Genomic DNA, 27,844 nt, shown 5'->3' on the forward strand with positions numbered 1-27,844 from the left:
CCAGAAACATCTCCTTTCTCTTTTGGAAGAGAAAATACCTGTTTTAGAAAGGTGTGTTATTAGACCTCAACCCGACTATATTCTTTCTTTGATCTGGCTGCATTAGTTGTGCCTGAATTTGCTTCAATTCACAGAGTAATTAGAACTGAAAGAATTCTGAAAAATATTCAGTATAATGCAACATATTTTTGGAGCCTCACTATTTGTCAGAAAAGTTGTCAAAGTCCTCTTTCTTCTCCAGCTGGTATCTGGAATTTGTCACCAAAAGTATTTAAAATCTGTTATTCTCATAACATTTCTGCTTTGTTTTTTGCTTTTCAGGGGGGATTGATGAGTTTTTTTTTGAGGCAGTCTTTGTTCTACAGTATCATATTATCATATTAATGCTCATGGCTTAGTGAATTTTGGCCTACACATTTCATTGGCATGCTGCTTCGAGCCTAACTTCTCAATCATTAATGAAAATATCAAGCAAGTCTGCATGTAATAATGGTTCTGGAAGCAGTGCCAGCATCCCTCTGTAACTCAACATATATCCATCTGGGCACAGTCATTCCTGGGGGGTCTAAAAAGTCATGTAGCAAGACTAAACTCCAAGCCAATTAACATGAACTTTTCTTTAAAACTTCAGGAGATAATGTAGCAAGCTCTTAAAATCAGCAGGAGCTGGGTGCCTAACTGCTCTTAATGTTTTTGAAAGTCTATCTCAAAAAAAATATATATATAAGCAGCAGCTAATAATTTAGTAATTCTATCAAAACAAGCAATTAAGTGTGTCTTGCATGATTTGTTCTCTATAAAAATCATGCTGCTTGTTTACTCAAACTTCTATTACCCTCTAGATTTTACTGATTTCATCTCCGGGTATTTATTCAATTATTTTATAAGGAATTGAAATCTAATTCATGAGCTACTCACAGTGACACCTAAATCTTTTCTCACAGCCACTCTATCAAATGAAGAGGCAATCAGTCAGAATAAGACGGACTATTTTTGCCAAAGCATATTACTATCCTTAGAAAGTAGAAAGTAACTGAGCTAAAGTTCAGTGAAATTCCATGCCATGATGTTGCTGAGCCTCCCAAAGTATTTTAAATCACCTAGATTTTCTATTTTGGATTAATTTGACTGAGCAACACAATTTCATGTTACTAACTAATGCATCTCCCATTTTTTTCCTTCTACAAATTAGCATTGAAATGTCCATCTGCAAAGATTTAGGCAAAGTTTCTGCAGCTTTGCACTGGACAGATGCAACATTAGGCCCTATCATAACTCCAGTTCTTGCTGCTCACCCAGCCACTTTGTAGATACAGGTAGAGATTGCTCCTTATTTTCATATGTAATGTATCTCAAAAGAAAACCTAGCGAATGCGTTTAAAAAATACTGTCAACTTAAGTCCATATCTGTTACCTGTACCTACAATTTTATTACATTCTTCCAAAAACAAAACCAAAAAATTCCCACAACGCTTCTCCAACTAACAAGACACACTACTTGATTACAGATGCTCTGTCATGTTGATATGATACACTGCTCTGGACTTAATTAAAAATCTAAGTAATTTTCTGTGGAATCACTGATCTATTTTCCAGCATCTCTCTGGGCTCCACTTTGAGTAAGGTCAGTGCACAAGGGGTTTTCTGGTGCCTGTAAGGTGACACTGCATATCATCATCAACATTTCTGCCACACTTTAAGAGCAGTACAGTGGAATTAGTTGGAAATAATAAATGTGTGACACTAAGAGTTGCCTATCTGGTTCCTGAAATGATGGTCACGAAAATGCCTAAGAATAAAATTAAGAAAAAGTAGCACATTGGCTATAGGCAGGGCAGAATGCTAGTAGTAACAGAGATAAAAGAATATTTCTGAAATTTCCTGTCTCCTATTGCAGGTGCCTGCCTGACCTATGCACCTAAAAGAGGTTATAATACATTGCCTACAGCCCTCTCCTCTACTTACATGCCCAAGTTGTCTCTTTGGGTAGAGATGACTTCTTCATCCTTTCCCCTCAAAAGATGGATGGAAGATGAGATGCTGTTAATGGAGTTGCATTTTTGTGAACAGAAATTCAGAGTTCAACACAGGTTTCACTCTGGAGATCAAATCCACCTCCCAGGAGAGTGCTATGACCAGTAGCAATGAACAAGGCTCAGACAGGAAGTCTCCATCCTATCTGCCAAAGGTGGCCAGTGGTACAGGAAGAAATGAAAGAAGTTTCAGCGCAAAGGATGTGAAATTTGCTTCTGAAAACTATGGTGCTTAAAGTCTTAGAGGCAACAAAGCAGTGAGGAAAAGAGGGATGGGAATGGGCATGGGTTTTATGAATTGCCTACTTGGATTTGGAACATGAATTTGGTCTAAACTGCCTTCTAGCTACTAAAATGTTATGCGCATCCAGGGCTTTGTAGTCCTGCAATGTATCCCTAACTGCTAGACTGGCAGTTAGTGTTTCATGGCAGCTCGGACTGCTCAGAGAATAGTGGCAAGGACGAGCAGCTATTTGTTATTATCCAGCCTTTTCAATTTCATGACAGTTGGGGTCTTCTGGCTCCTGCTCAGAAAGCGAGATAAATATGAAGCTTCTGCAAGTGTGACAGTATCTTCAGTCAGTGATGAATAAACAGGAATAATAAACAGAAATAATAAGCTAAGAAAAAAAGTATAAAGATTGCAACACAACTGAATAAGGGTCTGAATAAAGTGAAGGTTATGGAACTGAATAGAATGAAGGGTATGGAACATGTCTAAAAACTAATGCTAACAGTAACTTTTTTATGCTTTAGAGATCTATATTTTTAAAAACAATTGTGTTTAAACCACCTCGAATATCAACAGATTCAACCTGTACTTACACTTGGATTCCTGAAACATACTTTTTACTAAAATAAGAGCGTAAAATACGTTATTATGTCAATATTTTGGTTTTGCACCCAACAACTGAAAGCCCAAAATAACAGGCAGTTTCCCCACCTCTTCCCTTGCCCAAAATAAAAGAATTCCAAATGCTCTGGAATACAATAAAATATATGTTTTTCATTATGATTTTCTTACACTCTCAGTTTCAAAATAAAAAGTTTCTAAACACTGAGCCTTGGAAATTAAGTGTGGAATCTGAAATCATATTGCACTGTACACCTTAATAGATCTCAAAGAAATTTAGGAACGTAGCAAGTATTTCTAAATCTACTTTGGTGAAACCAAGGAACAGACAGGCTGATTTTTCATATGGTGCACTGTGAGCAAACCAGAACTCAGAAGTTATTTCAGAAAAATTTGCATTTTTTCTGAAAATACACAGTTTTGCCTCTGATCAGCCATGATGTTGTGCATTTTATGTAAATTTACCAGTAATAAGGACTTAGAAATAAGTTGACAATTCTGTTAATTAGTCATGCTGTAGATTATCACTGCTAAACACAGTCAAAATAAAAATAATATAGACTCTGTATGTCCAAAATGCCATTTGATGGTAGTACGATAATCAGATATAAATGAATATAGATGTCAAGCTTGGTTTAGTAAATTGACCAGTTAACAAGTTCCCTTTTCTGGGACTTTACTGCTTAACAGCAGTTAAGCACATCTAAAAATCCAATAAACATGCGCTATGCTAAACTACTGCTGTGAATGCTATGAAACCACAAACCTAATTCAAATTATTTAATTTTCAGAGGTGATAAACTAGAGAAACCCTTCTACTTTTATTCCAAAATCAATTTTGCTATTGATCTCACTGAAAAAAAAAAAAAAAAGAGGTCTTATACAAGGCTCTATTATTAAATGGAATAGAATACTGTGAATAATCTTACAAGAAGATCTCCACAACTTCATATCAGCCTCAAATAATATACAAAAAATCAACAGAAAATAAATGAGAAAAATTGAAAGATCTGGTCCAAAAAGCATTTTTGTTATAGTTTCCATAGAACTGATATTTCAGAAAGTTAGTCACAATTTGAATTTTGCAAAAGAAAGCAGAAAAAAATCACTGTTTAAATCACCCGTTAAATCTCTAAAAGCACGGTTTATGCACACATCTACAGGTGGAGAAAATTCATAGCTGATCAGATTATATTCAAGTAGAATAAGCCTATATGCTACACTAGAAAACTGATAAGCATACATCTGATAAGTAAAAAATTTCATTGCTACAGTTAAGAATTGACAAAGTAAATGCCAAGATTTTATTAGCAAAGCAGTTCTTACTTTATTTAATATATATATATATATACATCCATGAGAGGATTCAAACGTTGAATATTTAAAGACTTTTGCTAGCAAGGAAGAGAATGAGGAACCAAAGCCTATGTTGTTAAACCAGTGCAAATCTAGATTTACTCTAACGTATCTGACAACAGAATTTTGTTCCACTTATCTAACTCTTATTTTAATGAGTTCCAGTCTATCACAAGTAACTGCCCATCCATAACCACAAGCTTAAGAAGCCTCTAAACTGCTGATTGCAAGAAAGATATTCCAAGGGAAATATCACTCTGTGCTTGATGAGTTACCATGCTTTATCTCTAAATATCAGCCGCAGACCTCTATCAGCTGCAGAGCTACAAAAATCCTTTGGGAATTTCGTTTTATCTGCTATGGCCACTATACAGTTTTATGAACCATCTAAATAAAGTAAGTCTGCTAATGTCAAATGTGACATAAATTGGTTCATTACCAAATGGGCCTGGACTGAGCTTACTATTAAAGGCTCAACTGTGCAGACATGCAGCAGATCACCACCCACAATCCTGTTTCACAGTAAGGGGTGAAATCCAGGTAGATTACAAATTCTCTCATGAGTTGTACACCCAACTTTCTAACAGAGCTTAATCTTTAAATACTGGCTATTTGTGTGTCATGCTTTGTCCTATCATTTATCCAGTAGCAGTGACCAACACAGGATGGTAGTAGAGAAGAGGGGTGACAGGGAATCATTTTCAACTTTTAAGTGAGATATTACATGATAGTATTTCCTGTAACAACAGATGACTGGATTCAGTCTCCTGATGTTTATTTCCTGTCCTTCAGTGCAGTATTGCCATTCTGCTACTGTCACAACTTTTAAATCTTTCTAGGTGGCTATCCAGTGTTAGAAATCACTGCCCTTCCCTCTTGGATGGCTTCTCTGGTAACCTATTCCACAATGACAGTGGAATAGACAAACAGTTTGAAAAAGGGAAATGTTTGTCCAAATACAAATATTCCTCTCTAAGGAGTTCGGACAGAGCAGGGAAGAAGGCGATGTGAGGGGTCTCCTGTGGGTGAAAACAGAGCCCCAAACTAGAGTGCTGCCTCCCCTCTTCCTCTTCCAATTAATGCAAGGCCCAGCCTCCACTGAGGAAAGCCCAGGCTGGTACCATGCCAGTGAGAGGAGCACCACCACAGCCAGACTGAGGTGCAGGTGGCACAGCAAGAAAGGGTAGGTGTTGAACAGCAATGGGTTCAGATTATCTGGGGACAAGGATGGAGAGCTATTTATGTAGCAGAGATCTGTAGAGCTGGGGTAAGCTCGGGTGCCAGAGGCATGAAGGAGGTATTGAAAAGTCTGTATAAAAATACATATACATAGTATGGATCTGTGGGAGGGAAAACTTCAGGCTTTCTCTGGTTTTGCTTATTCTTTAATTATACCATATCCTATTTTAGATGCTTCTACCATGGATTAAAGACAATTCAAAGGAATACAGAAAGTGTAGCCTCTAAATGTAGCTGGCCCTGAAGCTCAGTTCTCAGCAACAACAGTGACAGCAGAGCAGATTGCGGATCTGACGGCTCCTACACACCTCGCTCGTCCTGTTGCTCTACAGCTTGAGCACAGCCCCCAAGCTGAAGGTAAAAAACTGAGCCAAGAAGTGGTCCAGGCTGCCAAAACAATGCATCGAAAGCTTTTCCTGATGTTACTCCATTATCTATGATGGTAAATATTTGTTAAATGTCCTCTTCCCTTTCCATACAAGAATAACGGTGCTGTTCTGTCATCCAGTGCTTTGTTACAGAGCCGCAGGGTTGCTCCAAGAGCTGACCATGGCACAGTGAAGTGTTTTACAAAGATGTAGCATCACACTTGGGCTGACAGCTCTCCCATGGGCTAACTACCTTTGGCGCAGCACTTGTTCCAAACTGGAATGCTTGGCGTATCTCTATGCAGCATAGTCATGTTCTCCACTTCTCCCATCTTTCACCTCCCTCATTTCTAAAATGGAGATGATAGTTTTCCCAACTTCTTCACAAGGGTCTTGTGACAACAGATTGGTATCCTGACATGCTCAGACTCTAAGGAAATACCATAAAGTACCCAAGGTAAGAAAGAAGAGATGGGCCTACAGTGGCTCAGATGAATACATACAGTTGGAATGACTGAAAGGTCATGTCAAAATTCATAATTAATGTTAAACATTTCAAGCAAATATTTGTGACTTCGCATAACATGATGACACTTGATGGAAAAAATGCAGATGCCCACCCAGTAAAACTCACAGAGGCACGCTGGCCTGTAGAGATGTATACACAAACTTCACTCAGACTGTAAGAGTCATCAACAAACACGGCTGAGCCAACACCTTTGGGTTTTGGCAATGCTCAAATCCCAGGAAGGGATGATACAGCTCAAGTCTGCTTGCATGGATAACTGAAGCTCTAATTTGCAAAACCCTGAAAGCACAGGATATTCAGACCTACACTTCATAGTCTTCCTGTAACACAAAACAGTTTATTAATTATATGTTTTACGGGCACTTTCCCATTTATATTTCTTGCTTCCCTAGAGCACACAGAATAAATAAACAGAGCAAACAAATCCTAATTTGCATGACTGTTCCCAACTGAAAACAAACAAACAAACAAACAAAAAGGCCCATACAACAGAGATATGAGTATTCTGAAGGGAACAGTAATTTCCATCAGCCTTTGAAGAAGTTTTTATATTCATTCCTTCAGAAATGCCTGTGCATCCATGAGGATGTCCCAGTCCCAGGGCAGGATTCCTGTGCTCACTTACAGTGCCATATGAGTGATACCAACAGAGCTGAAGGGATGCCCCCCACCCCCACCCCCCCCACCCCACCCCCCCTCCCCACCAAGCACTTTGCAGGAGACATTTAGAACTTTGGGGGAATAAACCTTTGGAGAACACATTCACTAAGGTGGCTATTCACAGTCATTTATGTGATAAGGAGAGACCTTTACGTTTCTATAGCCCTGTAAGTGGAATTACACAGTATGTACTGAATGAATAACAGGACTTGCAATTTAAAGGTACAAATGAAAATGCCACTAAAACATGTGGTCTATGATGGTTAAATTGATTGGTTTTTTCATGGTATTAAGGAAAAATGTGGCTGGTATATTACAAGGTTATGTGAGATGCTGTAATACCACTGTGACTTAGGCTATGCCCTCATGCAAACCTGTATTCATTTGTATTTTGCATGGAAGTCAGTAGCAGTTCCACACACCTATAAAAGGACAGCTGTAATAAACATATATTGGGGTAGCCTAGAATGAAAGTCTCATAGTTGAGTCTCTGGTGTGGGTCACCACTTTGCCAACACTGAGAAAGTCTCCTGTCATGGGTTCAGACACCTGTACTGGAGAAGGTCATCTATGTCTCCTTTACCATTAATCAAGAGAAGCACACCCTTCAACAGCTCAGTTCATACCCTAAAAAACAGTGTAAAGATGAACTACACCTCAAAATTGTTTATAGCTCTCCATTGACATAAACCTGGACAGATGAATTTTACTTTCAGCATCTCTATAAAATATTGCCAAACAAGGTGTAGTTCCTGCCCTTTGTCTTCCACAACCAATTCAGCCACAAGTTTCTTCTATAAATTTTTAGAGTGCCAGGCTCCTTGCTAAGGTGCAATTTCCAGATATCATTGTGGCAAGTTACTGACCCGGGAGTCACAGTCACACTGTTTCACTTGAGCCACATTTCACCTGTTGGTTAAGTACACATGCCATTTCTTAATATATACAATTGATATGTTTGATTTCCCTGAAAAATTAAATCACTGCCTCCTCATATGCTGTAGAACATCTGAGAGAAAAATAATGAAAACATTTTAGTTCACTTTACTGGGGACTAGAAATACTTCTAGGCAGTCATATTAATCATATTTGTGGGTTATCGCAGGGTGTAAACAAAGAGTGGAGCTAAGTTTGTTCTTGTATATATCTCCATAAATGCAGAATATTTGAAACACTTGTGTTTGACCTTAGCCTGGAATTTCTCATGTCAGGAAAACATGGCTTGAGGGTAGCAACACCCCTGGGATATAGCCCTTAAGCTATGTATATGTTACCAGAAAAACTATACTCCGATTGTACTTCACATCTGGGAATAAAAATAATAAATACCATACAATTTGGATATGCACACTGTTTTCAGGCTTTAGTGACACTGCCAAAACATTGCCTGAATAAAACAGATCTTAAAGGAGAATTTTAAAAACATGCCTAGAAGAATATTAAGATTTGTTTAATACTTTCTGGTCATAAACCTCATGAGCTGCAAAAATTTTACGTAGCTAAAAAAAAAAAAAAAAAAGTTATCTTTCAAAAATGGCTATCACAAAATATTAACACCAAATTTTAGTTTAAAGAAAATTTCAAATTATAAATATTTTGTTCTCAGTTATGCACTGTTGCACTCGTGTGACTGGAGGTGCTGTAGCAATATCCTGGTGCTTCCCATAAAAAAAAATAAAGCAACAAAGACAGCAAATATCATATACATAATGTGTGCTTAATGAGACTACTCATTATAAATAAGTCATGTGAAATGTTTCCTGATGATGAAGTCAAGCAACTATGTGGGTCAATCTGCAGATAATGGTTTTGTACAGCTTAATGTGTACCATACGATTTTTTTAAACTGATTTATCACCTCACCTAAAGGGTTTCTGAGCTTGTTTTGCAATTATAAAACCCCTCCCTTGTTCCACTGGGATCACATTAACTGAAACTTGAGGAAGGGCCACATAGATCATAAATTACGTATATATATTTCATTGTCAAGGAACCATTACCTCTTTTTTAAATCTTCTTTCCTTTTTTTTTTCCCCTAATCCTTGATGAACTAGAGGAGTAAAAGGCTCCTTTTGCCCTGTTTCTCTCAAATTTTGCTCCTGAGCCAGTCCCTTCTGTTAACACATACACTGCTAGCATCTGCCTCTATCTACCCAAGCATGAAGCATTTGCTGCCCTGCTGGGATGTGCTGCAGTTTGCTGCTAATCCAACACCACCTTACTTTAGCTGGAACTTTCCCCGCTGAATCCATAAATCAGATTACAACAGACACATCCTGGCTCTTCCTCACCACCAGCTACAGCTCCCAGCAAGCAGAACAGCATCCTTTTCCCTAGGGAAGGCTGGGGGGGGTGCAAACGAGAAGGAAGATTCAGGGCTATGCAAGGTGAAGACGGATTTAAGTGGCGATTTTAAAAAGCGGCTTAGTAGCTGGCAATTGGTGACAGCCTCACAGCAGTGCAGCGTGCAGTCTGTAAACGGTGAAGAGGTGGAAAGCAAAGCGCCTTCAGCACTGGGCAAGCAGGGGTGCAGGAGTCCTGGGAATGATGAAGAACTGCAGGAATACCGTGACCCAGCAGAAACACGCATGGTATTGCTTTAATACCTCTTCTAAAACCGAAGCTGAGTTTTAGCACTCAAAATTTTCCATTACTATCAGCGTGGAGGTGAAAGACACGAGAACAGATCATTGTATTAAGAGCTCAGTTTTCAAATATTTCACATATTAGCCACAAAAAACATTCTCCACCACCCGGATTGTCTACGGAATTTATTAGCCAAATGGGTTTTAATAGAAAAAGACTTAAAGCTCAGGGAGAGAGAGAGAGAGCCCCTGCAAAAGGCACTTTCTGGAGTGCAGAGCTATTTATTTATTTTATAGAGCACATCCACACGGGAGCGGAAGGGACACGGTTACAAGGCACAACATGAAGTCCTGGGAGAGAGCCGAGCCTGGCCAAACAAAGCCATTTATTTGTTTTGTGTTTAAAGAGAGCAAGATTGATTTCAGAAATGATTCTTCCAGACTCAGAGCCTTAAAACAAAACAGAATATGCGTGTTTCAATATGTTCCTGCCTGGCTCCATTGTACAACAGTGTCAGAACATTCTTTACATAGAACACAACCACCAGAACTAACACACAGGCATCTTCCAAAAGTATGAGTTTCTTTAAAATAACTGCTGTGAAGTAAGAATGCAAAACCCTTGATCAGTTTGAACCAGAAATGTTTACGGGCTGACTCCCAGATCAGGATAAAATCAGATAGTGTGCAGGGCATTAGCGCATTCCTGTCCCTCCAGTGTTCCCAATAAACTGGGAAGACATAGCCAGAGTAACTTTATCCCCCATGAGCTGATCTATCCTATATAAACAGAACAATAATATCCTACACATGTACACAGGGCTCCGAAAGGAGTGACTTTTGCTCTCCTTGTGCTATGGATCTAGGTACGGGGAGGGCAGAGAGACTTCGGGCTCAGTGGCCATGCAGGCTGTCAGCCAAAGTGTGTGCTAAATTCCCCCAGTGCAGCACCTACATAAAGCTGCAGCCCGTGAGCTATTGCAGCATGCAATGTGATGTGAGGACCCTCGCCCAGGTTCCCCAATCCTCTAACTCATTGTCCCCTTCTCCTGCACGCTGAGGGGACAGCGAGCACTGAATGAGGCTCTGCAAAGCAGTAGCTTAGGGCATGCACCAAAACCATTGTCTTTTGTACCCCAGATGCCCCTTACCACTCTCTCCTCCTGTTGCTTAGTGGCAGACGACACCCCAAATGGGGCTATTGTGGTGGAAGGGGATATAGTAGGCCTGTGAGCTCTGCAGTGGGAAAAAAAGAAGCAGCAGAAATCTACTAATGCTGCAGGGTAACAGAAGGTGAATGTGCTGAATGCTGAGCTCAAGAAATCCTGTCAACAGGGTGGGAAGAAAAGACAACCGCAAGTATTTTTTGCAACACAGGTGCAGCCTGCGATCCTTCATTATCTTAGCATAATAAATCTAGCTAGCAAGCCACCCCAACAACAGGAAGGTTTAGTATGCAGCGAAACTCCTTTTGGAGTATTTTATAATCAAACACTACGAATCCTTTGGAAGACATAACTAAAAGTGCAAGAGCAGACAAAGCCACCCTTAGGTAATTCCCTTGATTAAAACTCTCAGACTTAAAATGAATCTAATTAAGGACATTGTGAAGACACAGAAAGCCAGTGTTCACTTATGCCCTCTTTTGCAGATGGTGAGTTGCCAAACAGATCTGAGAACCTTAATTGCAAGAATATCAGCGAATTCAAAAAAAGATGGCAAATTAGGGACTGCAAAAGAGTCAGACTGTTACATAACAGCAGTTCTGTTGGATGTCCTGGTTCTTGCACTAGATGGCAAAGGCACTCTTGAGAGGACACAGAGCTTTTTATAAAAACTGCTGAAAAAGGAGAGAAAAACCTCACCCATACTCATGACATCAGGGGTGATGCAGCCAGCAAAACTGATGAAAGAGGATACCCTTTCTACCATTCTGCTTAACATTCCTTATTTGAGAGCTTCCTACACTGCTCTTGAGAGGCATCCAAACACACACTGTGGGCATTGCAGGGAGTTGTCACAGCTGCCCAGAGTCTGGCTCTTTTTTGGATCCCACCATCCGTCCGTAGCAGCTAATATGCTCTGTTTGATCACTGGAAAAAATAATTTCATTAAGTGGCTTCCTATTAGAATGCTGACATTTTGCAGACATTCTTCTCAGATAAAAGCAAGGAAGATAAAAAATACTTTTGAAATCAGATAGTGAAAAACACCACCGAAGAGAAGTCTGATTTCATTTTCTCCAATTGTTTGCATTAGACTCCCAAGAAAATAAATCCACTGAAGCATGGTAAGAAATGCTTACAAATGCTTGATACAAATAAGGTAGGCAGAAAAATCTGTTTGGCCACACAGAAATTGGTTTGATGAAAAACAAACAAACAAACCAAAAAAAAAAAAAAAGGGGGGGGGGGGGGGAAGTGACTTGTGAACTACAGATTCTTTGTGGATTACTGCTGAGCTCCTTCACTCCATTCAGCATTCATAATAAATATAATAAATACAGATGGAAGCAACCTCCAAGCAGGCAATTACTTCAAGGACCGCGTGTTGAATTCTACATTAAAAAATAGTAAAAAAGATAAATAGCAATCAAGTGAATGGTTGAACTGTATTTTAATAGTGAATTGGTTTGTTTTTTTCCCACTATAACAGCTTAAAAATAGCACTGCTTGGAGTTATTCCGATCTTAGGCGACTTCTAGTGTTAACAAAGACAAGAAAACTTGATCGTCAGTTTACCATTTTTCGTGATAATACACAAACATGCAAGATAGAAGGTCTATCAAAATTACCTATACATGCACACATATCTGATGTAACAAAACAACCACAGAACAAATCTAAATTACTTTATTTTTGATGGTTTAAGAAAGAAATATTCTAAAAACTACCCACTTGGCAATAAAAATTATTTTACTTATGAAAGCATTTAAAGTCACTACCAGAAAAGTCAGTTCTTGGTGTTAATGAAAATCACTGAGTGCAACTGCTCCTGACCTTAATTACTTTTGCTATCAAATACCCAGTGTACTTCCATTTCTGAAAGCACCATGCTGCCATACTTGGGCTCATGTCACAGCCCTCTCAATACAAAAACAACAAAGCCACATTGCCAAGTCAATCCAAATCCTTTGAGGATGTAAATTAGTAATTAGGAAGACCTACCAATTGGTCACCAGGCTGGATCCCCAGTAAAAGTCCATTTAGCTCAATGGTTCAATCAATACATTTAAGTGAGTCTATTTTCATATATAGATCAACAGTGATATTATTTTTAACATAACATAAGTACGACCAAAAACACAGGGTTTGCAACCACTTGCAAGATTAGGTAGAGACTGAGGGAGGGCAAAAACTGAAATTTGTTTCTCGTTCATCTACTCGTAAAAGGTGATAAGTTGATAGCTGAGAACCAACATCATGCTGTGGTCCAGAGCCGAAGAAAATGTCAGCTAACTCCTGCCAACCCCTCAGCTGAGATAAATCATCATAGCTCTATTAGTCAGCCCTCTACTCTAACTTCCAACATCCAAGGATTTGGCTCTATCTACTATATATATTCAGACAAGATATAAATCAATGCAGTGTCAGCTTGACCGCAGTTTCTTTTTTCTCTTCAAATATTACCGTGTCCTTGATGGTTAAAAACAAATCTCACTGAAGTCATCTAATTGGCAGGAGGAGGAAAGCATTTACAAAGGTCATCTCCTATAAATCCAGCAGGCTAAATTTTGTTCGCAGCCCACCATCCCCAAAGTTACCTACATCAGGGTAACTTTCCCACTTATTAGTCCTAAGCACTTAGGATTGCCAGTCTTTCTTTCATGAGAACGTGGAAAAGAAAAGCTGCATCTCCCTTTCCTTGTGTCACCACCTGAGCCTGGGGACAGGCTGGTGCTTTAAACATCAGTTATTTCTGGCAGACCCTGCAGGAGCTTATGAATGAATTCCCACAAACTGTGCCCATGATAGGGCAAAACTAGCAGGCTGCTAGTCATCACACGCAGCTGGAGCACAGTTGGAGCAATCAGCAGTAACTCCACACTCCCCATGAGCTGGACACCACCAACAACCATATCACGCCTGCCCCGTTGCTCCACATGGAAAGAATTAAATTTCGGAAGAGCATGAACTTTTGAAGAAGCCCTGCTAAGCCCATACCCAACATTTCAACAGCTCAGGCTTCCCGCGGAGTTTGGTCTGGCATCAGGACTCGTTTCTGTTCTTTCTCAAATGCGCTTAGTATTGAAATTTTACCTGACAGGGCTGCTCCAAACACAGAGACTTACCATTCAGTCTCTCAAAGCTTTGGATTAAAAGGCTCAAACTTACGGTAGAGTGCTGAATGGGTATCCAGGCAGGTGTTTCGACTGAGCATTTGTGGGATGGGCATCTGCCATGGCTCTGCTGCAAATAAGTGAAAATGGCATTATGCACAACACAGTACGTGCTGCAACAGGCACGATGGGCTCCATTCCAGATGGAGCATCTAGGAGTTTGCCAGTGCCCATTAGACCTCACAAAGTCATTTTTCCACCATTATATAAGATCTGCAGCTCACTGGATCACAAAAGGCCTTGGGGTTGACCCATTAATTTTGCTTTGAACTTCGCAGTTGTGTGGGTGAACGCAACCTTCATCCACTCTGAACCCCAAGCACCTGCCATCTGGCTTTCCTCCACACTGGAGGATTCGAGGAACAACAGCAGAGCTTTAAGCAGCAGGTAAAAATCAGCTTTTTTTCCCCCATTTCATGACAGGCTGCATTTTTGCATCATGCATCCCCTTTGAAGCAGTGATAGCTGCAGCCTGAACCACCCCAGAGCTATTTTGCAGCAGGAGAAATCGGTCCCAAATTCTCAGGGTGTGTGTTTCTTTGTTGAGCAGAACACACTGATTGTTCCCCAGATTGACCCCTGGAGGACAAAGAGGAGGAGAAAAGTGCAAGACTCCTACAGTTCCCTGAAACTTAGCAGAACCAAAAGAGTGAGGGGTTAATTTGAAGTCTAATGTTCCACATGGCAGTGCAAGATGCTACCATCAGGCCTTCAGGCTGATCTTCCTGTAATTTCCCGTGCATTTGCAGTGATTCAATTACATTTTCGCAAAGGTTTGGAGCCCATCAGAACAAATTGCACAGCAGATTGGGTCAGAGTCCCTGAAGAAAAATTCAGAATAAATTCTGGTGTCTGCCACCATTACTCTCAGCATTTCACATAAGAGCCAAACTATTATTTAGCTGCATGAATTGGAGGACTTCTGTAATTATGTGTGTTCCTGAAGCTGGACATAACAAGAAGGAGAAAAAAATATATATTTTTTTTATTTTCCTTTAAGACAGGTATATTGCAAGCAACTACAATACACCTGTCTTTTCCCCATGCTGAGAGCAAAGGAGAGCAACCTCTGCACACAGGACTGATGAGGCTTCACCCTATTTTCAATTTTGAGTCTAATTTGAGAACATTAACTAGCCAAGCCTAGTAGTGCTTTCTTCTTTATCTCCAAAAAGTGAACATTTGTAAAGCATTGCAAAAACTGTCCATATCAGTTTCAGCTTTGTATTCCCCAAACCTTAAAAACTTTTGTAGTTTTACTTAAACTTTAGGAATATGCAAAAAGGCATAGCTAGAAAGCAAGAAGCATTGTACCTTTAGATGAAAGTTTAGAAAGTCTTGTTTAAAAGGATTTGAAGAAGTCACTGGCATCATGGCAGCAATATCCTGTGGGTGGGTGTTATCTCCTGTAATGAAGGGATGAATGCTACAGCAAACTAAGTAATCCTATCGAAATAATAAAACTATTAATAAATTTTGATCAAAAGGCTGCATAAATTATTGCCAATTATTATTTTTCTTTCTTTTTTTAACAACTGAAAAGTCTTCAGTCCAAGGCCAAGACAAAGGTAAGAAAATTAATAATTTGCTTTGGACAGGAAACACTTTTCTGACTGAAAAGTCTGATCTTACAAACTCGGGTAACCAGGTATATAAAATGATTGTCAGGAAACTCCTTAAAAAGACTCCTCACATTCTTAAAGAGGACACATCTGCAAAATAAAAGGCCAGGACCTCATAGCAGGGGGAAGCAACACTCTGTAGACACACAGACACAGATTTCTAGGTTGGAAGAGACCTCAAGATCATCGAGTCCAACCTCCGACCTAACACTAAGTACTCCACTAAACCATATCGCTAAGCTCTACATCTAAACGTCTTTTAAAGACCTCCAGGGATGGCGACTCCACCACCTCCCTGGGCAGCCCGTTCCAATGCTTAATAACCCTTTCGGTAAAGAAGTACTTCCTAACATCCAACCTAAAACTCCCCTGTCGCAACTTTCGCCCATTCCCCCTCGTCCTGTCACCAGGCACGTGGGAGAACAGACCAACCCCCACCTCACTACAGCTTCCTTTAAGGTAACTGTAGAGAGCGATAAGGTCGCCCCTGAGCCTCCTCTTCTCCAGGCTGAACAAGCCCAGCTCCCTCAGCCGCTCCTCGTTCCCCAGACCCCTCACCAGCTTGGTCGCCCTTCTCTGGACTCGCTCGAGCACGTCCATGTCCTTCCTGTAGCGAGGGGCCCAAAACTGAACACAGTACTCGAGGTGTGGCCTCACCAGAGCCGAGTACAGCGGGACAATCACCTCCCTAGACCTGCTGGCCACACTGCTTCTTATACAGGCCAGGATGCTGTTGGCCTTCTTGGCCACCTGAGCACACTGCTGGCTCATATTCAGCCGACTATCAACCAATACTCCCAGGTCCTTCTCGGCCAGGCAGCTTTCCAGCCACTCATCTCCCAGCCTGTAGCTCTGCTTGGGGTTGTTGCGCCCCAGGTGCAGGACCCGGCACTTGGCCTTGTTGAAATACTCTGTAAATATTCCTGACTTTGAGATTCACTCCCAAATTGTCCCAAGACCCAGAATCACAAGACGTGCTTCATATTCAAAGGCCAGAGGGACAGAGGTAATGAGAATTGCTCGAAGGCAACAGCTCCCAGTTTTCCAGCACAAGGCCTGGGCTGAGCATGCGGCTGGGCTGCAGGGTGACCGCAGGGCTTGGCCCTTCACGGCTGGATATTCGAATTATTGTCCTGATAACGTGACATTGCACTGGAATTGTCTGAGAAATGCATGTAGCTCAAGGACTGGGACAGAGCACTTATCCCCTCCAGAATTTTCTTTTTTCATCTTTTTTAAATTACAGCTGATTTCCTATTTGAACGGTCAATACTTTTTGTATTTTGTTTAAAAACAATGCTTTTCATACTTTTTGTATCTTCCATCCTCACCCAGTTGAAACAAGAAATAAGGTTGAATATCAGGTGCTAATAATGCTCTCCTGCATAAAAGTGTTCGGTTTTACCTTTTTTTTTTTTTTTTTTTAATCAGCCACAAGCTCCAACATGTTGTACCTTACTGACACCAACTAAGGAACAATTTACCCAAAAGGTCAATACTACATAACATATTCTGCAAGCACAGGTAATACAAGTAAGTGTAGGAATAAATACAATGGGAAATATTTGCATGCTGCAAAAGGGACTAACTCCATTCAATTATTATTGCTAATATTTTCACCAGCTTAGAAATTTAGTGAGGACTATAATAGTATAGCAAGGACTAGAGTGTAGTAAGGACTATAAATCCTGGTCCACCATTACACTGGAAAGTTAAAAATCAAAAAAGAGATGAAAATCCATCATTGGAAATCATCTTTTTTCAGCCAATCTTCAGAGGAGTACAGTAGTGTGCTTTTCATGTTTACTAATATTTTTATGCAAAAGAAACGTGTCTTGCTTTGCTATTGGGGAAAATATGTTCCAATAAAAGAGTTCTCCATCTGAAATGGAAACAGACGCTTCTTCTCCATAGCTTACAAATGAGTTATTTCCAGAGTCTTCTTTTACTCCTTTTCTTTGAGGATACTTGGCCTCCTGCACTACTTCACCCTTGAGATAACTCTGTCATAGTGACAGACAGAGTTATCCAGGCATAGGCTTTATCACAATTCCATGCAATCAAAGCTTTCAAAATATGCAGTAAGATCTTCAGCTTGTGTAATTTTTGTATAAAGAGACTTGGGGACACAAAAAGATAAATCCATTCTCATTGCTGAATTCTGCATCAGTCACCAGTTGTTTGGTGGTGTGTTTTTTTGTTTGTTTGTTTGTTTGTTTGCTTTTCCTGGGTTGATGCTCTAAATCCTTGATAAATTGCATAGCAATAAAACAGTCAGGAAGCAACGAAGCAATGTCCAAAGCCAGACAGAGATGCTAACCCCCAGTCAGCTAGTGCAATCCCTTCTCTGGAGGCACTGTTACATGTAATTCCCCAAACGACACGTTTATCAAGCATCCAGAAATTCAGACCACACAGGTAACAAGTAGACAGAAAGTACCAATTTCAGAAGCCAAAACCAAGGCTTCAAGACCTTCAGAGTCTTTGAGCCAAACATTTACCTTCCTAGCATGCAGCCTTAAGCAAGCTTCTTTCCTACATGCTTATCTCAGCCAAGTGTTGAAATAACTGACTACTATTAGCACTGGTTAGAAATATCAGTATGACGTATTTTACATATACATTAATATAATGCAGAGCAGTAGCGTTGCTGCCTGGAAAAGTCCCTCTGACTTTTCCGCATGGAAGTATTGAATCCAGAAGGGGTAAAGGTGAGAGTTTTGTGGCATTACTGCAGAGGTTGCTGGTGACAGAGATGCATTTGCACGTTAGCAGGCTCTGGGGAAGATTTCAAGGATGTGGATGTTACATGGATCAACTGTAGCAGTTTCTGGGGGAATATGGGGGACAAAAAGAGCATGTATACATAGATTATTGCCACTGTCCCACAGGCAGGGAGAGACTACATGTACCATCAATACTAAATTTTGAAGGCCAAATATTGCCTAACATGATTGTGGCCAGAGACATTTGGAGACAGATCTTAGGTCAGCTGAAAGATGTGACAAAAGACAGAGAGGATATTTAGGAATATTTTATCTGTTCAAGGTTTATTCGGGGCTTTCTGGACTGCAGCACTCTTTAAGATCTGACTTCAAACTCTACCTCAGAGAAGATATTGGTGATCAGAGTCAAAAGCCGTCACAGGTGAGATTTCCTTTGTATCCACTAGAACATCCAAGAATATGATTTGCAAATTAGAGTCCTCAAATCAAAGTCAAGTCCTTGAGTGAGGTCTCCAGTAACAAAAGAGTTGGCTGAAGTCAAACTCAGTGGAAGATATTTATCTACTCTTACACAGCCTGACAAATTGCCTTCTCTGATGCAGATGATTCTCCAGGGAAATGAAAACTGTAGAACTCAGCTAGAGGTCTCAGATTGGGTAAATTATAATCATATACTAGGCAATACCCCTGACCTAATGATTCACTCATAAATAACTATTTTCTTCTCCTTGACTGCACACATCCTCTCATTTTTCAGAAGTCTCGCATTAGGTGAAGGGAGACAGAAGGAAATTTGCATGGTAGTAGTGAACAGATTAAAACACAGAAGAAATACCTGTTTATGTTGCAGATGCATGCCAGGAGACCCATCTTTTCTGCTTTTAGTGGTCTCCTGGACATTGCAAAGAATCCATTTGGTCAGCTCCAGCTATCTGAAATGCTTAAAAATGCAGCTCACCTCGGCACTAGGAAATTATCTTCCCACCTCCAGCCAGGCCCTCAGAATATTAGAGAAGGGGCTGGCTAAGGATATATAGCTCTGCTATCATTAGGAAACGTTATCATTAATTGAGGCAGGATCGGGCTTTCTAATTTTCTTTGTCTTGCTCAGTATCTTCTACCTTTCCTTACGTGTGCAGCTCGCCACTGCTGTGCAGTAATATTAAGCCCTAACCATATCTGCCTGAGCAGTTAATTGAACATTTTCTTTTCTCAGTTTATAGAGCTGTTCATAGATTTATGAAACAAATCACCCTTCTTTTTTCATAGTTAAAACCAATCTCAATAAAGACATCTCTCTGAGATCAGCAAATTATAATCTAATGAAATCTATTGAAAATTTCAGTTGCACTAAACAAGGTCAATGCTCAGAAGAAACAAAATGTCATTCAGAAATGAAGATCAAAGTAATTCCCTTCTATTCCTGCTGCTACCATAGAGACCAAGGGAGGGGGAAGAGGGGGAAGAAGAGATTTAACAGACTTAATTCTTACTGAAATTTATAATTAACTACAAGGGAAAAGGGACAATTATCATATTTCTAAAGAATAAAGGAGAAAAAAGTTGAGCTTTTGACAAGATATAATTACAAGACATTGCATATGCAATGCACATTGGTTTGTTCTGTGTAATTTTCTTGAGACTCCCCCCTAAAAAAATGATTTTTTTCTAGAAAAGACAACACGTGTCTCATCAGTTTACATTCATAATGTTTGAAATCCAAAAGCTAGCAGCTTACAGTAATTGTTCCAAAATTTACCATTGGTAAATAAAGATTTGAAATAAATATTCAGTTACACTCCCCATCTGTCAGACATCTACGAGTATATTCTCCAGCTAAGATAAATGGTAATCAATGAAAAGGGTCTTCTTGCTCTTCTAAGTCTGTGCAGTTTAACCAGCAGCCAACCCACAGTCATCAAAGCTGTCCTCAAGCACCACTTTAGAGTGGAGTTTACTAAATGACATGTAAATTGCATGGATTCAGCACTATCACACTTCTAAGGTCTGGCAGGAAAACACCACAGTTTGAAGTGCTCATCAGTACCTAATAATGACTATAGAAAAAAAAAATAAAAAAAATTTGATTTTAGCTAAATGTGAATCTCTGGGGGGGAAATCATTATGTTTCCTTCGTGTCTGATTTGTTAGAGCCTGGAAATTCAGCACAAAAAACTTAGCTACCCAATTTATGATTTGAAACTGCAATGATTCAAAGCCTGAAGTCTTGCAAAGAAAAAACAACAAATGTTGCCCAGATCTATTTAGCACTATTAACAATATGCGGGCACATAGAAATGTGGTAATTTTTTTGTTTCATATCCAGTTAAATTTAAATCAGATCCTCATGTAATGCAGCACTCTACAGCTCTGCTGGTTTTGGTAAGATTATAACAACACCTGAGGCACCGGTTCAAGCTGAGTATTTATACTTTGCTTTATCATTTCCTAATTTGGGGACTGACTCTACAAACAGCCTCTCAGACACACACAATTGATCCCTTAGAAAGTCCTATAGAAAAAGCTGAACCTCACTAAGTATATACCTTTTTAAATCCCTATATAGAGTTTAGACAATACAACGTAACTGGGGGAGGGATCGGCGGGGGAGGGAAGAAGGCCTCTTTTCTTCAGCGAGACCTGTTTCAAAAGCACTTTGGCATAAATAAATATTCTATTTGCATTAACTTTACGCCACCATAATCAATAATCCAACTTAACGTCAGTATTGACTCACCTCTACAAAGTGAGACCAACAGCTGGCACATAGCATGTGAGCCAGCTCTCCACGTCCAGCAGATGACCTGATCAGATTTACCATTCTGGCCTTCTGAGAGCATCTTGGGACTGGTTTTGCTGTTCTAAATTAAAGATCATGGAACAGCAAGGTCCCTCCTGCGGTGCCACCTCCATGTTGTTCCATTCTTCAGCCAAGTTCTAAAAATACTCCTTAATTCTACTGTTTGGCACTGGGAGTGGATTGTGTTGGCTAAATGCTGAACAAGAGTTTCCCCCTTACTTAGGGAATCCATAGTGTCCTACTGGGACACAAAATCTATCTTTTCCAGGCATGGAATGCTATCAACAAGGATTTGTAATGATATGCTGAATGCAGACTGGCAGTTTCAAAATCAACATGCCCAGCCACAGCAGCTCTTCAGTCAGATTTACAGTGATGCTGTTGAGCAGGATGAGTTCTGAATTTTGCCTTGTCTTTTATGTTGGGACTACAGGGAAGGGAAAGCTAGTGCTAACAAAAAGATAAGGTACATGTTTTACAGCCTTTCTCTGTTTTACTGCTAGCTTCATCCTGCCAAGCAGAGTGATGAATGTGTGGAGCAGAAGGGACCTACAGAAGACTCATACACAAGGTTTGTGCTAGACATTGATCCCGTACTTGAGAATAGTGGCTTATTCTCCATGACCATTGCTCGTATTGAGACTTCTGCTCACACATCTGTCAGTTTTGCCTTAAGTGCATACATTGGTCTCCCTGGTTCTAAATATATTGCCAGACAAGCAGAAGAAAATAGAATAGACAGATGTTGCTGGCTCCTGGCAACATTGCCAGTCAGAATTGAATATATTCAACCTTGGTATGGCTTAGCAACATAACCGTATAACCCTTCTTCCCAGGGCCATCACAAAAATATATTTTTTCACTATCCATCCTTATTTCATTCTTTTAAATGCTTGAATTAAATTCTTAGAAAAGGTGCTTGGAGGACAGCCATGAAGAGGAAAATATTGTAGACTAAAACATTTTTTTTAAAAAAAAGAAAGATAAAAAGAAAAAAATCTTCTTCATTAATGCAATGTACTGTCTTTCATTAACTGTAAACAAATAATTTTTTTTCCACTCACATGAATAATCACTTTTTCATTTAGTTTTCTGGTCCCACAGGAGTCAGCCACACTTGAATTAAATATGGAACCTGTCCAGTGCATAATGCAGCTTAAACCTCCACAGAGTTACATGGAAGCTGGCAACAAAAATCTCAAAAGAGTATCTTTTGTAGAATTTTCAATATTTTGATGATGAAAAATAATTTTTGTAGCTAACAAAACCAACAAGGTCAAATTAGGCATTCAGGCTTGGTCCAAAGGCAACCAGTTCCCTGCTGTACAAACCAGGGGGTACAGTTCAGGAGTCAGGCAACAAAAAAGCGGCTTGGGTTTTCTGAATAAATTGGGGCTATTTTATTTGGTATCTAGTCATGAGTCATTAGTGTACACTGGTTTCATCTTTGCAAGATCTTCTCAACACACAGAAACATTCAGGTACTAAAATCTGGAGTTTTAATCAAATCTAGATTGCCAGGGAAATTTTAAAATCTCTGACATAGGACAAGGTTTTTAGCTACCAAGGTTTTAGTGACCAAGGACTGAATGGCAACTTGTGGTATTACTTAATTCTCCTTTTTTGTGGTGCTGTGATTGCCAGTTGCAAGTATCAAAAACCCTGAACCTGACAGCTGACTCATGAGGTTTAAAAAATAAAAATATATTTTGATTTATCTTCATTTGCTTTCTGACTTTTAAACCTTTAGCGTTTCCACCTTTGAGATCTCCTTTGGAACAATGAGGGCCAGAAAGATGTAAATTTTTTTGTCACTGAAAGCTGATCATCTTTTCTAAGTCACCTGACACCAAGAGCTGGGGGTTTCAGCAAAACAATCAGTATTATAGAGAAGCTTGTCTGGCAACACAGAACTACCTATTCTATTTTTCACCAGCTGCAACTACTGCTGTACTCATAACACTGCAAAGGGCAGAAGGATGAGAGAACTGACAGCCAGGGGAAGGGACAGCATGTTGCCTCTGACTGTTGGGTGGGAATGTTCTTCCTTTCCAAAACCTCCTGGTGCTCCCATAGGGATGGAGTCTTGACCTGAACTTTTATTTATACTGAATTCCTGCAAATGATAAAATACTGCCACAAAATAATGTGCATTATGCAACAGGAAAAGAAAGAATCTATATTGGGAATATGATAAATTAAAACAAACTAGGAGCCCATAAGAAGTCCTCTTTGACTGAGTCAGCATTTCCAAAGTCCTGGGTGCAGAAATGCATGGAAACATAAAATCAAAATGGAGAGAAAGAATCTGTACAAATTAATGTCTTATATCTTTCTTAATCATAGCCTACATTTTGGCTGAAAAAATAATGTCAGGAGGATTTAAGGTTTGGGGATGTACATCAGAAATTAATTTTATTAGATGGCATCTATAGAGTTCAAAACAGGATCTTTGGATCCCTTGTGCATGATCTACAAGAGCATATTCACCCCACCACAACATTTATGTCATTTTCTACAGGCTGGAAATACTGCAAATTCCAGAGTAAATTTAATGACCACGTGTTACAAATGTCAACTTTTTAACGTGTTCATCTTTTGCAGTTTAAATAGCATTCATCTTTTACTCCCTTTTTACTATTTATAACATGTGAAGAATAAAACTGATGTATTTACTCCCTCTTAACATTAAGATCCACTCTTCCAAGAATGAGAGTGGCAAGTATTTGCACAAATCAGACAAATGGATATTTAAATAAGGACAATTAACAGATCTGAGGCCAAAAATAGTCAGACTGCTGTACTGTAGAATTCATATTTATTGAAGTAAATCTTAAAATAAATCTAAAATAGTCTGAAAAACAAAAAAATCTTCTGTCATTATACTGCTGAAAACTTGTATAAACTGATGCTATAAAAATTTTGTAGGCTTAATGGGAATAAGGTTACTCTAATGCACAATAAAGTAAGTAAGAGCAGATTATGGATCAATATAATATAATATCAATGGTGCAGGTATTTAAATATGGCACCAAAGCAAGATGAGGAAATCAACTGTAATTTCTTTGGCTTCAAGCCTTTGTAATATGAAAGTGTTCTGAAACAAGATATTTGCCAGTATTCAGATCATTTATATACGTTAATATGGTGTTCCCACACACATCCAAATAGCAGGTCAGCTACAACTGACAATCCTATCTCATTCCAACACCAAAGTTGGCAGCAAAGACTGAATATCTGGAGTTGAATATTTGAGGCTCATACGCTTGACTTTCAGAATCATTTTGGCCATTTAGTAGCAAATCCATGAGACTGAAAAGCTAGGAGGAAAAATACTGTGGATAGTTGGAGCTGGGATCCCTGCTCAGAGCAGCAACAGTAGTGAGGTGATGGTGAGCCTACATTTGTTATTGATCAGAAGACCTTGGGAAACTGTTCAATGCAAACATTCAGTGTCAATTCATAAAATAAATAAAGACTTATCTCCTGTTATTAAAAAAGGAAAAAAAAAATCAATCTTTAAGTAGACTCATTCTCCTGTCCCCAATCCTCCTTGCCAAACTCTCAAGGCCAAGGATGGTTGCAACTACAGGTCCACACCACACCACCAGAGACCCAGAAGTAGGGTTAATTGCAACTTTCTTTTTCCACCTTCTTGCTTATTTTCAATTAAAAACAAATGTCAAGGAGTATAAGTCAGATGCTTAACACAAGCCTGCATCCAGGCTTTTCTCATTGGTGCTACACCATTGCTGCTGAGTGCTTTTCACTGGTATCACACCAAGGGGCACTTACAGGAACCTCCACTCTGCTCCAGGGCAGGTTGGAGATGCTCTCTTAGATCCATCACGGTTTGCAGGAACCAGAAGGACCTGGAAAGGCCCAGAAAAAACAAAAAAGAGCAGGAGGTGAATGAGGCCACAGAAGGAGCATAAGGAGCATATACTCCTTCTGTGGCCTCATTCACCTCCTGTTCTTTCCCCGTCTGGGTTTCTCCATTGTCATGAGGGGAATGACAGCTCGCATCTGTTTCAGCAGCTCCACCGTACTCTGTGGTGCCCACCCACCACCATTCATTGCTGCCAATGGGTTCTTGGGGTATCTCCTCCTGCCCTTTTCCATGCCACTGGCAGGGGTCCCTGTTTTACATGTATATCAGGCAAAAAAATAACAGCAGTGACAGCTGTACTAATCATTGTTTCACCTTATCATTTATGTCGCCTTGAGCTGTTCTGGCTACCCTTGGCATGTTGCAAGTCTTGTGGCAATTGTGAAATTCATCAAAAACAAACCAAAACAGAGAACAGCCATGCTGAACCCCAATGTCCTTATTTACCCCATTAACTGTTTCTCATAAATACTATCACCATGTGCAAATCTGCTTACAAACATGTGGTGACCTGCCTGTCCTGAAGCAACAGAAAGGAAGTTCACTGATCATCTCCCTCCCGTTTAATATCAGGTTAGTTTGCTAAGCTTGAGGATGCCTCAAAGAACCGTTCAACTTATCCCTATCCCACATCTTTAACTCGGGTAGCGTCCTTAACCACAGTCTTTAACCTGACACAAATTTTATGGATAAAAATTTATTTACATGCACATTTGGAAGGAATTATTTAGAAGGACCATTCCCAAATAGTCAGGTTAGATCCAACATCAGTATAAGAATGCTGAACTGGGACCAAGGCATTTTTATTTTGCAGGCCCAGAGATGCAAAGCAAGCTACGTTTTTCCCCAAAAAAAGCCACAATAAGCCAAAAGAAACTTGCATCTCTCCAATCAGAAACATCATGACTATCTAAACTACATCTGATTGGCCTCTTTAAAAATACTGGGACCCATTTAATGCCCTCATATTTTTTTATTCTTTAGTTTAGAGAATTAGCTGATAAGCAAAGAAAATATGTGCCTGATACCATGTATTCTGAAAGTGCTCCAGTAGCTAGAGATATTAATAGACACAAGCACAGGCTAAGATAAAATATGGAATCGTTTTCCTTTAGCTAGTAAAAATAAGTAAATTACATATTATTTAGGAAGTGATATAGAAGCAAACTGCATAATCTACAGAAAAAGAGAACAAAATGCTCATTGAAGCAAAGCTTATTTACCACTTTATCTTGCAACCTGACACAGTACATGCTCAATCTATTTAATTACAGGAACAGAAAAATAGCAGAAAAAATATGTACACATTACAGCAACGTTTCCAGTCCTACCTTGGTCGTGACAATGCACAGACAATCCATTCTGTAAATCTCCACAGGAGTGTATGTAAATCATAAAAACAAATCAGCAAGGGTGAGGAAAGGCTTTTGAACAGCATGAACAGAACCGGAGGCTTGAATCTGCACAGCCTGCTTTTCCAAGTGGGGCCCTCATAAGAAACTCGAGTCCTCCTCCACAATGCTAAAGGCAGTCATGATGCTCAGAGGGATCAGAAAACCCATTAGAAATCGTCTCAAGCAAAACTTCCAGGTGGCTTATCAGGCTTGATTGCTGCATTGTTCAATCTGCGATCAAAATATTCTGTTGAATGGTATGCAGCCTTCTACATGGGAAGATGAGAACCACAACAAGCACAAAAGAGCAAAAGCATCACATTTCAGCCCTGGCTCTGGTTTCACAATTCTGATCTGCTGTTTCAGTATACCCATAAGATTTCCTTTGCCAAGTCTCTCGCTCTCTCTCAATCTCTCTCTCTCTCCTTCCCTGTCTTTTTTTTTCTCCCCCCTCTCGCTCGCTCTCTCCCTCCTCTTTTCTACTAACTCCGAGCAAGCACAACACACACAACTATCAGGCCCATCTATCACAGCGCTGTCACTTCTCTGCCAAAACAACTGCTTTCGGTTGTACGGGTTTTTATTAAGAGCACGATTCCTGCAAACGCATATTGCTTGAAGTGCATGATTGAAACGTTAAGGTGTGCGCGATAGCTCATGCGTCACATCTACAATCACTGTGAATTACTAGGTCACATTCAGATTCAGGAAGTGAATATAAATAACAGCTGGATAAGGCGAACTTTCAGAAAGTATAACAGAAAATAAGCAGTGGGGTTAAAAAAGGGGAACTGCACATTCACACATGCATACAGGTCTGGGAAGTGCAACAGTGATATAATTTTAATTTACTATCCATGGAAAAAAATAAAATAAAATAAAATAAAAACCAACACCATTATATACATTATTGAAAGCCAGAGAGGGGCACTTTTTTTTTTCTCACTTATGAAAAATATATCAAAGGTTTAATTTTTTAAAAAGCATACTGAATAACAGAGCTTAAAAACTCCTAGAGTTCTTTCCCAAACTTTTTCTGCATCTTTGACAGATTCGCAGACTTAATCAATTTATTTTGTGTTCTGCGCACTTTGCTCAGACTTTTACAGACTGTTTAGCCCCCAGCCCCTACCTTTCTTGCAGTGATGCTGGTGCAGAGCTTGCCTTTCAGGTGTCTTACATGAATCATTCTGAGTTAGAAAGCTTGCTGTCAGCTCTCGAAGTCTTCCCTCTCTTACAGATAGAGGAAGAGAGGGGAAGAAAGAGGGAGTGAGAGAGAAAGAGACACAGAAAGGGAGAGATATGTAAAATGAAAGCTCTGGCCAAAGAGAGAGGAAAATCAATGCTCCTATTCACTGGAAAAAAAAAATACAGCCAACTGGACTGTTGACAGCAACAAGAGGAAATGTCTAGACACCCATACGTTACAATTCACCTTTTCAACACACTGG

General features: G+C 39.7%; 1 protein-coding gene across 3 annotated transcripts in view; it reads right to left on the reverse strand.

The window, feature by feature from the left end:
• Positions 1-27,844, reverse strand: part of DLG2 (discs large MAGUK scaffold protein 2) — a 1,033,555-nt gene that overhangs the window by 851,578 nt on the left and 154,133 nt on the right. Inside the window, exons 1-2 of one of the 3 annotated variants that reach the window (XM_035560439.2) lie at positions 26,331-26,730; positions 13,958-14,032 (exon numbers count right to left, since the gene is read on the reverse strand). In XM_035560439.2, coding sequence (XP_035416332.1) covers positions 13,958-14,032; positions 26,331-26,360 — 105 coding nt within the window. In that variant the 5' untranslated portion in view covers positions 26,361-26,730. Of the gene's footprint in view, positions 1-13,957; positions 14,033-26,330; positions 26,842-27,844 lie in introns of those variants that run through there. The other 2 variants (XM_035560441.2, XM_050713155.1) reach the window with 2 other exon arrangements.

This window comes from Cygnus atratus, chromosome 1 (genome assembly GCF_013377495.2).
Source record: "Cygnus atratus isolate AKBS03 ecotype Queensland, Australia chromosome 1, CAtr_DNAZoo_HiC_assembly, whole genome shotgun sequence".
In the NCBI taxonomy this organism is placed as follows: Eukaryota; Metazoa; Chordata; class Aves; order Anseriformes; family Anatidae; genus Cygnus; species Cygnus atratus.